The 14,233-nt window shown below is 45.1% G+C and overlaps 1 protein-coding gene across 1 annotated transcript in view; it reads left to right on the forward strand.

Moving 5' to 3' along the window:
* Window positions 1-14,233, forward strand: part of LOC138487325 (uncharacterized) — a 2,513,852-nt gene that overhangs the window by 1,139,692 nt on the left and 1,359,927 nt on the right. The window contains exon 48 of the mRNA XM_069613924.1: window positions 13,410-13,612. Coding sequence (XP_069470025.1) covers window positions 13,410-13,612 — 203 coding nt within the window. The remainder of the gene's footprint in view (window positions 1-13,409; window positions 13,613-14,233) is intronic.

A 14,233-nucleotide genomic window follows, 5' to 3' on the forward strand; every position in this document is an offset into this window, starting at 1 on the left:
TAATCCAGGCCGCTGCTGTGGAAAAAGCATGCGCACAGTGACAGATAAAATAGTGTCTGTCTTATTCACGTTCCCTTTTCTCTGCCGAACATGCCAGAACTCGTTGCGCGTGCACAAGCATGCTTACTATTCATCCATGTCCAGAGTGACGATGCTGCTCATCACACTGTCTTAATTATGTCCTTGCCGGACACGACATCTTCCCCTCTCGGGCAAACAAAAGTACATTACTCACAGTTTGATCTACATCTCTTCAATCAGTCCCACTGGCCTTGTGATACATTGATCTTGCATGCATCGCCACATCAGGTCCAGACTCCATTGCTCTTGCATCATCATTTCGGGACCCTTTCTGACCATCTTCCACAGCATTCTACTCCTCTTCATTCTCTTTTTCTCCTTCGTGGTAGAGTTTAAATTGTGATACGTTCTGTGTGATTACCCTTCAGGCGATTGGTAGTCACTATACATCCCTTTATCGGCGTAATGAATAGATGAGCAGGATCACATTTTGACTCTGACTTCCTCTCTTGTCTCTGAGACACAAGAACATTATCGCCCATTTGAAGTTTTGAAGTCCTTGCCTTCCGTCTCTCATCAACATATCTTTTCATCTCCTGTTTCTTGACCGCATCTTCATTCTGCAGCGTCATTAGGTAATATTCCGTAGACTCCTCTATGTGGGCAAGTCTTGTTTTTGCTTCCCTTGAAACACAAGCTCTGAGGGACATTTTCCCATCGTGCCATGCTGCGAGTTTCTATAATCCCTGAGCATGTTGCATACTCCTCGGCTCAGCGACACCTGACTCAGCTTATTTTGTTGAAATGCTTTCTTGAGGCACCCCAGGAACTTCTCTAACATCCTGTTGGCTTGTGTCCATTGCCGAGTGATTTTCCTATGTCATATGCCCATGTGACTCATGAATCGTGAAAACGCCAGACTGCTAAATGGTGGCCCATTGTCTGATTTTAATATTTCAGGATTGCCCAACTCTGAGCAGATATTGTCTAGTTCAGGAATGACTGTGCTAGCTGCCTTGGGGGAAATCATTTGCACAAAAGGGAAACGAGAGAACTCATCCATCACCACCATCCAATATTTTCCACCTCCAAACGGTCTGAAGAAGTCAACCGCCACATGCGCCCACAGAGCTTCTGGCATTTCTGACACCTTGAATGGTTCCGGGTTATCCGGTTTTTGAGATACATTGACACATATGGCATCTTTTTACCGAATTTTCCACCATTGCATCAATCTGTGGGAACCCCATGGTATCTCTTATTTGTCCCTTAGTGACCACCATGCCTTGCTGTCCTTCATGTGCTAGGTCCACTACTTGCTGGCATAGATCTGTAGGTATCACAGTGCTCCTCCCGTGCATCACAAGACCTTCTGCAATCATTAACAGCTCATCCTTCACTTGTTTGAATGCCCGTATTTCTTGCTTGAAAGCCTCTTGATTTTCGCTGGCATACTCCAGCTCACTCTCTCTCCACTTTCGAGACGCTAAAAGTTCCTTTACCTTCAGTAGTATTCTGTGACTCATTGCGGGATCTCTCGCCATACTTGTCATGTGTGGCTTTGAAGGTCCCTGCTGAGTGAGGAAATTGATGTATTCTTCAGCTATGGATGGATCACGGTCCTGGAGTGGGTGACGAGACATTAAGTCCGCCGGGTTGTACTCCTTTCCTGGCTTGTGGATGATTGTGAAGTTGAAATCTTGCAATCTTAACCACCACCTCTCCATTCTCTGAGGCATTCTGCAGTTTGGATTTTCATAGATGGTGATCAGAGCTTGATGATCAGTGACAACTGTAAATGGTTTCCCTAGCAAGAGCATCTGAAAATGCTTGCATGCCCAGACAACCTCTAGTCCTTCCTTTTCTGGTTGCGAATACCTTCTTTCTACATCTGTTAGACTTTTGGGGGCATACACGGCAATGGCTCTTGGGCTCTATCTTCCCAGTCTGTGTTGCGCCAGGAGGGCACCAAGGCCTACCAGGCCTTTTCTGGTTGCAAGTACCTTCTTTCTACATCTGTTAGACTTTTGGAGGCATACGCGACAATGGCTCTTGGGCTCTCTCTTCCCAGTCTGTGTGTCCAATACCTTTATTTATGTGTGCGAACACAACATCGGTCCCTTTGAAATTCCTTTCCTCGTTTGTTGAGCTCTCTGAGTGGCGCACTGGTGGTGGCCAAATCTTTGAAATACTGACTGCAATAGCTGGCCATGCCCAGAAAGGATCTCACCTCACTGACGTCTTGTGGGGATGAAATGCCTGCAATGGCGGTTACTTTACCAGGATCCAGACTCATTCCGTCTTGGGAGAACACATGTCCAAAAAACTTGAGTTGTTTCTTGTGAAATGCACACTTCTCAGTATTTAGTGTTAGTCCATCCTGAGAGAGTGCCAGACACACCTGATGAAGTGTTTGATCATGCAGTTCAACGTTCACTCCAAATACTAAGATATCGTCGCTATAATTGAAACAGTTTTTTATATGCCGAATTACCCTCCTGATGCTCACCTGAAAGATTTCAGCAGCAGACGATATCCCAAAACGTAATATTTTGTATCAAAATAAACCCTTTTGGCTCGCAAACATTGTTATGTACCGCAACTGTTCATCCAGTTTGATTTGGTGGTACCCATTATTTAGATCAAGCTTGGTGAATACTTTTGCTCCGTTTAATAAGCTTAATCATGTCAGCCAGGTGCATACCAGAATGTCGTTCATGTTCAATTGCTTTGTTAGCTTGTCGCATCTCCACACACAGATTAATTTTGTCAAATGACCCTTGTTTGGTTACTGCTACCACATGTGAGACCCATGGGGTGGCACCACAATCAAGCTTCATTATATCCTCACTGAATAGGCATTTAATTTCTTTTTCCACTTGTAGTTGTAGGTGAATAGGTATTCAACGAGGATGTTCCGCTACTGGGGGTATTGCCCCATCTATGTGAAGAGTGAACGGGTCTCCTTTCAGGCATCCGATGCCTTTGAATAGTTCTGGAAAGCGTTGCATCACTGAGACTCCACTGAGAACCCATGTTGCATGTTGTACATCACTGCCGCAATCTTCATTTCAAGAGCAGTTGGTCGGCCTAATATATTACTTCCTGGCACTTCTCCCTGAAGGATATGCAATTCTACCATAGCTGCAGGCCCTTTTTAGTTCAGTGTCATCGAGAATTTTCCATGATTGCGAACTGGTCCTCTGGCAGCCCACTGGAACACCTTTAACTCCGATGATATTATTTAGGCGGACATGCCATTTTGGGAAATTCTGATATGCATGTGACATTTAGTGTGTTGACCTACTTGAGTGTCCATTTCTCCTTCCGGAGCAGTCACCACGTCCTACATCATGTATGTATACTCATGTTGGCTTCTTTCCTGCACCGGTGGAGGTGATGGAGACTGTCCAGTTATTTGCCGGACATGGCTTATAAAGTCTCTTCTCATGCTGATATCTCTTCTTGGCCCTGGAGTGTGCATACTATGTTCCAGTCGGACTCCTGTACTGCCACTTCCTGGTGCCCGTCTTGGGGGTACATTGCATACTCTCTCCATGTGATTTTCACTTCTGCAGTTAGCGCACTTATGTCCAAATGCAGGGCATCGCATGCCTTCCTCATGTGGGAATGGTAGGTCACACATGTAACACTTTCTGGTTGTGCCATATCATCTTGATGCCGCATTGCCCTGGTTATTGCCTCTTCCACCTTGACTGATGTAGCATGCTTGCTCTCTTGCCTGTCCTTTGCTGCTTTCCATCTGTGTTGCCTGGGGGTCTGCTCTCGCTTCCGTCCGTGACATTTGCAGAATGGTGGCAAGGGCAAGAGGTTTGCAGAGTAGTGTTTTTCTGAATGTGGATGATAGACAGACCCCAACATGATCCTTAGCCTAATGGCTTCTTCATTTGAGAATTTGTGGAAGTCACAGTGAGCTACCAACTTGAGTAGTCGAGTCACAAATGGATCCATGGACTCACCCATTATTTGGCATGTTGTATTGAATGCATGTCTTTCGTGGTCTATATTGCGCTGAGGGTCAAAATAAATACTCAGTGCCTCTTTCAGTCCGACGTAGGTCGGTCTTTACCTCTTGAGGTGGGGAAGTGGGGATGAGATCCTCGACTTCATCTTCTTCCAGATTTATGAGCAATCTCATGGCAAACTTGTCTGGAGCCCTTTCATCATCGGCTGCCGTGTAGTTCTCGAATCTCCACAGCCATCTCCCCAACGCTGTCCCTGGCTCTACTGATCCCCATGTCGAAAGGGCCTGGTCGACGAAACACAGCTGCACTGGGCCCTTCATAATCAGATACTGCATTTTCTCGCCTTTCACTTTCTCTCACTTCATTTTCAGACATTTTGGCAAAAGTCAGTCACTTTTCTGACTTACAGCTTCGGCAAAATTTGCTGCTCACCAGTGCTAGTATTGTGGGAGGATCGTGTGCTACAATCCCATCCCCGTCGCCAGTTTTTCTGTCTCACGTGCATACATGGTTGCTGGTAACCCAGGCTGCTACTGTAGGAAAAGTGCAGCAAAATGAGGGACACAGAGACATAGAAAACAGCGTCCGTCTTTATTCACTTTCCCTTTTCTCTGCCGATGGTGGCAGAACCTGTTACACATGCGCGAGCATGCTTACTTTCTATTTGTCTATATCTAACTATATTTAACTATGTTAAACATGACATGTAACATGATACCCACCACAACAAAATACAGAAGGAGGAAGGAAAGTAGCTTTGTTTTTAATTAACTGGCTGTTGATATGATCCATCTATCTAGTTTTTTTTTTATCATGCACACTTTTGAGACGTTTTGAAATCTCTGCTGATGTCTGTTTAAATCTCCTGCACTACACATTTCCTCTTATCAGCTGTCATATTTAGAGTCTTCTTTTTTCCATTCAACCTTCAGATAAAGCTGTAGTCTTTCAGACCTCGGGCTCTTCCTTATAGATAACATACTCTTATTTATTTATTTTTTTATTAAACATACTCCTACGTTTCTCTGACAAACCTATAAAAAGCAGATTGGAACTCAGGAACCGGGTACTTCCGACCTGCAACCATCGACACCACTGGTTTCGAATCTGCCTCTCCCAATGCCCTACTAATTAACCCGAACTGCTCTCTTTTCTTACAGAGCCACGTGCACTGACTCCATCACTAGTGTCAGGGAGGCGTTACACAGGACCATTACATTAAATAAATAGCTCTGAAATTCACACCAGCTATCAAAGATGGCCTAGGATCATTTGCTTGGCATCCATGGAGACTCATCATTCCTATCCCAGCACCATCTTACCCTTACCCACTCCCAAGACCAAACTCAAAACTATTTAGATCTTTCCGGGCATCCTTGATCTTTATTGCAAATTAATGTATTTCAAAAAGAGCAATATTGTATGTATATTTTCTTTAAAGCAGCACTGATGACGATCACACATTGGGTGGGCCAGGAGATTGGTGCAGTACTTTCCTGTGGTATGATATCTGAAGTGAACATATGCTGAGGTCATATCTACGTGCATTGATAACCAAAGGGACACAGAGACATAGAAAACAGCGTCCGTCTTTATTCACTTTCCCTTTTCTCTGCCGATGGTGGCAGAACCTGTTACACATGCGCGAGCATGCTTACTTTCTATTTGTCTATATCCAGCGTGACGAGGCTGCTCGTCACGCTGTTTTAACTATGTTAAACATGACATGTAACATGATACCCACCACAACAAAATACAGAAGGAGGAAGGAAAGTAGCTTTGTTTTTAATTAACTGGCTGTTGATATGATCCATCTATCTAGTTTTTTTTTTATCATGCACACTTTTGAGACGTTTTGAAATCTCTGCTGATGTCTGTTTAAATCTCCTGCACTACACATTTCCTCTTATCAGCTGTCATATTTAGAGTCTTCTTTTTTCCATTCAACCTTCAGATAAAGCTGTAGTCTTTCAGACCTTGGGCTCTTCCTTATAGATAACATACTCTTATTTATTTATTTTTTTATTAAACATACTCCTACGTTTCTCTGACAAACCTATAAAAAGCAGATTGGAACTCAGGAACCGGGTACTTCCGACCTGCAACCATCGACACCACTGGTTTCGAATCTGCCTCTCCCAATGCCCTACTAATGAACCCGAACTGCTCTCTTTTCTTACAGAGCCACGTGCACTGACTCCATCACTAGTGTCAGGGAGGCGTTACACAGGACCATTACATTAAATAAATAGCTCTGAAATTCACACCAGCTATCAAAGATGGCCTAGGATCATTTGCTTGGCATCCATGGAGACTCATCATTCCTATCCCAGCACCATCTTACCCTTACCCACTCCCAAGACCAAACTCAAAACTATTTAGATCTTTCCGGGCATCCTTGATCTTTATTGCAAATTAATGTATTTCAAAAAGAGCAATATTGTATGTATATTTTATTTAAAGCAGCACTGATGACGATCACACATTGGGTGGGCCAGGAGATTGGTGCAGTACTTTCCTGTGGTATGATATCTGAAGTGAACATATGCTGAGGTCATATCTACGTGCATTGATAACCAAAGCGGTCTAATCACTCTTCACCTACGGAAATTATGCTAAAGGAAGCAACTAAACCCCAAACCAACCTCTACATCCTGCGATCCTAACCACTGTGGCTCACCCAATCTTACGATGCCAACGTACTGCTGTTCTCAAAGGATGAATCACTTTCTTAATTAACTGTGACAATAAGTGTAGCCTCTGCATTTAACCTTCATCTATTTATCTTTATATATATATATATATATCTGTCTATCAATAATGGATAGGATGCTTGTGCAAAATCAGTGAAACTCACAATCCCACCAGCAAATGGCAGTGCAGTTAATCGTAGAAACAGATGGCAGCGACATTGAAAGTACGTACCAATGGCTGTCCATTGAAGGTATAAAAAGAAATGCTTAATTGCTAAAACACATGCAGGATCGGCTAGATCATGAAGGTATAAACAGACATGCTAAATTGCTAACACACATGCAGGATCTGCTAGATCATGAAGGTATAAACAGACATGCGAGATTGCTAACACACATGCAGGATCTGCTAGATCATGAAGGTATAAACAGACATGCTAAATTGCTAACACACTGTTATGACCCGGTCTGGGTCATAGTGATATAATCAGGATACAGTCCAGGTATGCTTAATGGTTGCTTTATTCAGGTACTTCAGTTACAGGTACAAATCAGGTCTCATCAAGTCCATAAGGAGATAGGAGGAAATCATGAGAGAAACCCACTGGCTCCCACCACCCTGGCTTCCTTAGATCAACTGCCTGGGTTAGAACCCATTCATACACAAACACTCCAAGCTGGCTCATGCATTCCACAAATGACATCACCACATACATACAGCATTCAGAAGGTGAACCATAGAAAGGAAGGATAATCCTAACACCTCCTTCCCTTACAAACCATACAGGGGAAGGCTAATCCTAACACCTCCTTCCCTTACAATCCCAAACAAACCAGTCTCACGCCTCAAGCACACTGTGACCTAAAGCCGTCATCACACCTAACCATCAGAGGGGCCTCAAACACCAATACCCTGCCAGTCCCTCTAAAAGACCGAGAAATTAACAGCTGGACAAACAGGCATAACTAACAATCCGGTAACGGCACCACACCAACTAAACAACAAAAACTTCTGTCCTTCAAGAAATCGCGCATCACCTTCCACCCGTCACCACCACCAACGGGTCACCAGCCTGCCACGCCGGAGCACAGACCTGCCCCTCTGGGCTACTAACCAACACTCCATACACAACCTGGGGAAAACAAGACACCTCCTGTCCACCACTGCCACTGGTAGACCTCAGGGCTGCCACACCTGAGCACAAACGGCCACCTATATGGGCTGGCACGAAGTCCGCTACACACCTACAAGGAACATCTCTAACCTACTACACCAGACCGTAGACTCATGGCAACTAAAGAGACAGGCGCCTCCAATCAACCAAAACACACTCACTTGACTCATCCTCAACCACTCAACATCCATAGCAACACGGAGAACAGAGGCAACCAGTGGAGAACCAGTCAACCATACCACCATACTTCCTCGAGGAGTTGGCCAGACACCTCGAGCCCTCATGGCTACTAAGAGCAACCAGGTAACCCCACTACCAAGATGTTCTGTTGCCATGCTCCCAGAACCACCCAGAACAAAATCCAGAATGACCCAGAAGCAACACTTCAAGTAAAAACAATAATAATCAATCACTCACCATCATGGCTCAGCACAAGACACTATCCTGACTCCTCTGAGCCACACAAATCACTACCCTGACTCCTCTGAGCCACGCAATTTACCATCATGACCCCGCAAAGCCACACAAATTACTATCATGACTCCGCAGAGCCGCACAAATTACTAACATGACTCCACAGAGCCGCTTGACCAGACTACCACTAGTCACACAAATCACTAACATGACTCCGCAGAGCCAGCTGACCAGACTACCACTAGTCACACAATTCACTATCATGACTCCGCAGAGCCGCTTGACCAGAGTCCCACTAGTCACACAAATCACTATCAAGACTCCTCTGAGCCACTTGACTAGACTACCACTAGTCACACAAATTACTAACATGACTCCACAGAGCCACGTGACTAGACTACCATTAGTCACATACACAATGACTCTGCAGAGTCAATAGATTAGCCACAACCAGTCAGCGCACACACACTTCACACTGGTTACATGCATGCCATGCATCTTCAAACAGTTTTGCAACATAACCACTCAACACTTAAGAAAAGACATGTTGATACTAACAGGTGGAAATAGTGGGGTGTGGGCAGGGCCCTACCCACACTCCACATCAAAGAACATGTCCTTAAAATACTTTTGGCAAAACTAAACACATGAATATGACATTACTCAGAAATTATATCTATGGTGTCAAAATCTATAAGTCCATGTTGTCCATTGCAGGAAACAACGCTACAAGCTGCAAAATCCTCAAAATGGTTAAAAACTAGAGAGATCATGGAACATAGGATTAACAGACATGAATTGCAACATAACTCATTACTCACATACTGCATACTGCAAAATTCTCAACATTGTTATGAATGTTAGTGAGATATGTCAAACTAACTCTCCATGCCTAAAACTAAACAGTTTTAATGCAACCTTTTCTGAAAAATTCCTGGTGACATATTAAAAGTTCACGTTGCCACCTTTGCCACGAATCCTAGCTGCAAAGCCTCAGAAACTGTTAAACTCATTCCACGTTAAACTACAGAGCTGTAAAACTTAAAAGGCATCCATCTCAGTCATGCACACAAGGCAACTCTAATAACATCCTTGCATTCCATAAGTAACGTTACAGTGGAATTCCGGAAAGGTAAACAAACACTTCCGATCCGAGCTAACTGCATAGCAACTGAAAAACCATGTGCATTTCAACTATCTTACATGGCCACTCTCACTTGATCACGGAGCGGTTGGCAACTTTAACAGCCGCTCAACAACTGTACCTCACTGAATTCAGTTGTATCCTGGGAACACAGCCTCGAGGCACATACAACTCCAGCTGTTGTCCATTGCAGATTAATTGCGCCGCTAACCACAGACACGTCACCGTCTGTAGCTAAGAATGGACGACAACAGGATTGCTTCCTGAACAACGCCCATGGACGCTATGATTGGTCCACTGCTTGCTTCCTGGTCACGTAGGGACGCATATGGGTGCTTTATTCTGATAGTCAATGCCGAAACACGGCAGCTCAAATGGTTTCGGAAGCAATCGCCGGGTAAGCGCCCAACATTCCATGGTAAGGCCAGCTCGCGCAGAATGCCGCGAAGCCACACAATCAGAAAGTTCCAAACGATTGCTAGCTCCCACACCAGCTGCGCTGATGTCATCAGTCTCACTGAAGCGCAGAGCTGCTCTGAGCTCTGCTCACCAACCGTCACACAGCTGACGAAAAAAACTGCTTTTACTGTGTCCAACTAATTTTATGAAAGTCTTAAACACGGGACTGATCTCTTTTCGCTCGGAGCTTGCTGAGGTTTCCTTGCTGAGGTCCTCCATTTCTCGTACCATTTTACAGCGCTTTCATGACAGAACTGCGCCATTATCTTGGCTGCAAGCAGTCTACGACACCACGGGGAGCTGGGAACTCGCTCCCTCTCTTCTGTTTACCTCTTCAGCTTGCTAACCTGTCTCTGGCTAGTGGGCACATCCACTCACTGGCGCCGTGGGCAGATGGAGTTTAGCACTCTCTCTTATGTTTACCAACTAAAAACTGCCTCTGCAGCCCAGGCTTTATTCCCAGTGTATAAGAACAATCCATTTGCAGCTGGGTGCTTACTAGGGCCGCCTGCTTTACTCCGCCCAGGGTGCCTACCGTGACTTCCAGTACTTCTGAGCCCAGCTCAGTGCACAAACACTTCCTTAGCCCTGGGTGCCTGTCCTTGCACCTACCAAGGCACTGTCACTTTCTCAGCCCTGGGTGCCTGTCCTTGCGCCTACCAAGGCACTGTCACTTTCTCAGCCCTGGTTGCCTGTCTTTGCGCCTACCAAGGCACTGTCACTTTCTCAGCCCTGGGTGGTGGGACTCTTCCTGGACCATGGGGGCAGTGGGTTCCCTCTCCTTGTACAGTCTCTCACTTGAGCTTCCCTCCTGCTCTGCACCCCCCGCAGCAGTATCTCCTTTCTCCTTATCCTGGACCACACACACAGGTACCTGTTGCCTTGTAGCCTTCAGGGTCCATCCAACCAGTCCTGTTGGAGACCAGTCCTCGTTGCCAATTGTTATGACCCGGTCTGGGTCATAGTGATATAATCAGGATACAGTTGCAGGTATGCTTAATGGTTGCTTTATTCAGGTACTTCAGTTACAGGTACAAATCAGGTCTCATCAAGTCCATAAGGAGATAGGAGGAAATCATGAGAGAAACCCACTGGCTCCCACCACCCAGGCTTCCTTAGATCAACTGCCTGGGTTAGAACCCATTCATACACAAACACTCCAAGCTGGCTCATGCATTCCACAAATGACATCACCACATACATACAGCATTCAGAAGGTGAACCATAGAAAGGAAGGATAATCCTAACACACACATGCAGGATCGGCTAGATCATGAAGGTATAAACAGACATGCGAGATTGCTAACATATGCAGGATATGCTAGATCATGAAGGTATAAACAGACATGCTAAATTGCTAACGCACATGCAGGATCTGCTAGATCATGAAGGTATAAACAGACATGCGAGATTGCTAACACACATGCAGGATCTGCTAGATTACCGTATGGTACGATGGCTCCAGATTATACTTGTGATGGAAGGTTACTATATATGACAGCCGTTGTTAAGATAGTGTTCAGCTGGCTTCAATGATCACAATAAACAGAATCTAAACCTAAAATCAAGGAGTTGAGCTTTTGGTACAGAACAGTTGGAGCAGGATATTGGGATATGCAATGTTAAGGGACTGGTAATCATGTATTCTTGTCGTTTTTTTTTAAATTGTGTCTTTTTTCACACCATAGCTAAAACAAACTCTGGGAGAGGCAGTTAATGTCACAATGTAACTACTGGGGGCAGTTTTGCTTCCACCTATCCGGGATATTATAATATGCAACATTTCTGAACAGGCAGCCAATTTGTCGCTTGATATACTTCATATCGTGAAATACAAGTGAACCTGCTTTCCAATGATTACCATAGTTGTAATGACGTTTTCATTAGCACCCATAGGCATAGGATTCTGTGCAGTCATGACATGAGACTCACCCCTTTGCTCGTGGGTTCTTTTTTATTGGGGAGTGGTCACTTTTTAAAAAGATGCAGTAATGATGCATTACTTAGCCCCCCACTTTGACACAAGTCATTTATTTGTGTTGATCTGCTTAGCTTGTGGAATGGCTTGTGTAGTGAGGGCAATGCTAATTCCTCAAAGGCCATATCACACCTGCCAGATGCTGGGCTCAGACCCCCACCTATTTTACTTTTTACACCGAACAGGCACTGGTGGACATTGGGGCAGGAAAAAGTTCAAAGCACAGTGCTAGTTCGTTTTAAGCCAATGGGCCTCATTATAAGTGTGGCAGGCCGGTAACAACGGTGCCGGTAAGCCTACCGACACCATTGTCACCGGACCGGCACACTGCGGGTTTGCCTGCTGGAGTAGGTGTGCCCGGCAGGTCTGACCCTGCCGGGCACAGCGACCATGGTAAGCAGACCGTAACAGTAGCACCGTTAATAACGGTGCCGGTGCGTGCCGGTGCTACTGTGTTCCCCATTCCCATAGAGCCCTTTGGAACTCTATGGGAATGGGGATTTACAGAATTACTGGAGCCTGACTTCCTGGCTGCCGGGGTTGTAATACCCCAGTGTTACCGTGAAGTCAGGTGCCGGTAATTATTTACGGGTCAGGTGGTAACCCGCCGGTATCACCGGCAGGGCTACAGCCAGAACCATAATGAGGCCCAATGTCTATCCACACATGGGGTCATTTTACAAAAAAGCAAATTGTACATAGGGGCTGCTAACATTAGTACTTATGTGCGGTTGGGTCTCCTGCATGCAATTTTAACTTTTGCAAAACGAGGTGTAGAATAAAGAGCCAAAAACAAGCAAAATCAACTTTATTTTGTTTTTTACGCGCTGTTTAATGACAAATGTAAATGCTGCCTGTGAATCAGCTTTGCAGAGGCATTTACAATAGGTTCCGCTGGAATCTGCCCGCGGAATGCGGAAGGCTTCCAGAGGAATCTGTTCGTTTTGTGGCTGTATGAAATTATTGCAGGCAGGAGTAAAATGCAGGAGTAAAACGAAGTGCACTTTGAAGACGAAGGCAAGCACAGTGGAAACATTACACTTCTTGCTCCTACTCGGTCTTCGAAGGGAAGGAAAATGTTCAAAAGGGGCTGTCCAAGGCGTAAACGATGAAGCTTTGTATTTGCAGCTTCATTTACCACTCCATTCCTTACAAAAGGACCCCCGCAATGTTTTGCTTGGACACTTGGAGCATTGCTCTAAGTCCTGATCTTACGTTTTCCAGTTCCTATTGGACGAAACAGCAACTGACTATTATAAGAGATTAAAGCCTGATTCTGGGCCCCATGTAAATTAAGAAACGCCATTCCATGATGGAATGACACTTTTCTTATTAGCTCCATATCATGTATCTGTATCAACATAGATACAGAATACGAAGCAGATAGGAAAAGTATTGTTCTATCACGAAATGACACTTAAACCATTGTCCATGGAGCTCAGATGCAGGCCCTTACCGTGCCTTACGGCCATTTTGTTTATGCTGCAGCAATAGTAATATTGAATGTTGATCAGGCCTCTGTGTCCCTTCCCCCCGCAGACTGGAGCCTCCCAGCAGTCAAAGCGCCAGAAGACAATTTGGAACAGCAGGTCCTCCTGGCTCCGCACACAGAAGAAACCAGTTTCCCCCCAGACATAATGAAGGCTGTTGCCGCGGCTGCTCAGAAACGTCGCATCACTCCCAGTAACGCGTTTGCGTCCAACGTCTCCCATCTGGTTCAGCTGGCATCAAAGTCCCAAACCGTGAGTACAGATGTACTTCATCACTAATTGGCATCCATCATCAAAGCTATCTGGATGCGTGCCTGGGCTCCAGGCTAGGCCTGCGCCAACTACAGAAGCCACAAATGTTCCACTAAATTATGAATGGGTTTTTCAAGGATAAATCCATATGTGCTAAAAGCTTTGGGAAATCACAAGAGCATCTCAGGCTTCCTTATCTCCAGCGAGCATATGTCTGGAATTGGGATGCGATTTGAGGATGGCAATTAGAAGTAGAAGGCGAGCTATTGCACAAAGCGCAGAGGACTCTGCCTACTTGCATCAAGGCAGACATCTTGAGCCTTTAGGAATGCAGGGATGGTCAAGACGTGTGTCAGTTTCGCGATGGCTACTATACAAATGAACCCGCTCCCAAACTCACTCTACAGAATGTGATGGCATTGATTGGAGGAAGGCAGCTCTTTCTTCATTTGACCCTTTAGGTGAGAAAGTGAGTCAGGGTGTAACAGCTTGACATGTGTTGGACTTTACAAACACTGCTTAATAGGACAAACATGCTATCAAAAGACTGAATGGCGCTCTGCTTGTTTGAGGTGGCCAACAAATTCAGACAAAGTCAACAGATCCAAATAAAGAGAAGCC

Source organism: Ambystoma mexicanum, chromosome 9 (assembly GCF_040938575.1).
Source record: "Ambystoma mexicanum isolate Mex_15411 chromosome 9, UKY_AmexF1_1, whole genome shotgun sequence".
In the NCBI taxonomy this organism is placed as follows: Eukaryota; Metazoa; Chordata; class Amphibia; order Caudata; family Ambystomatidae; genus Ambystoma; species Ambystoma mexicanum.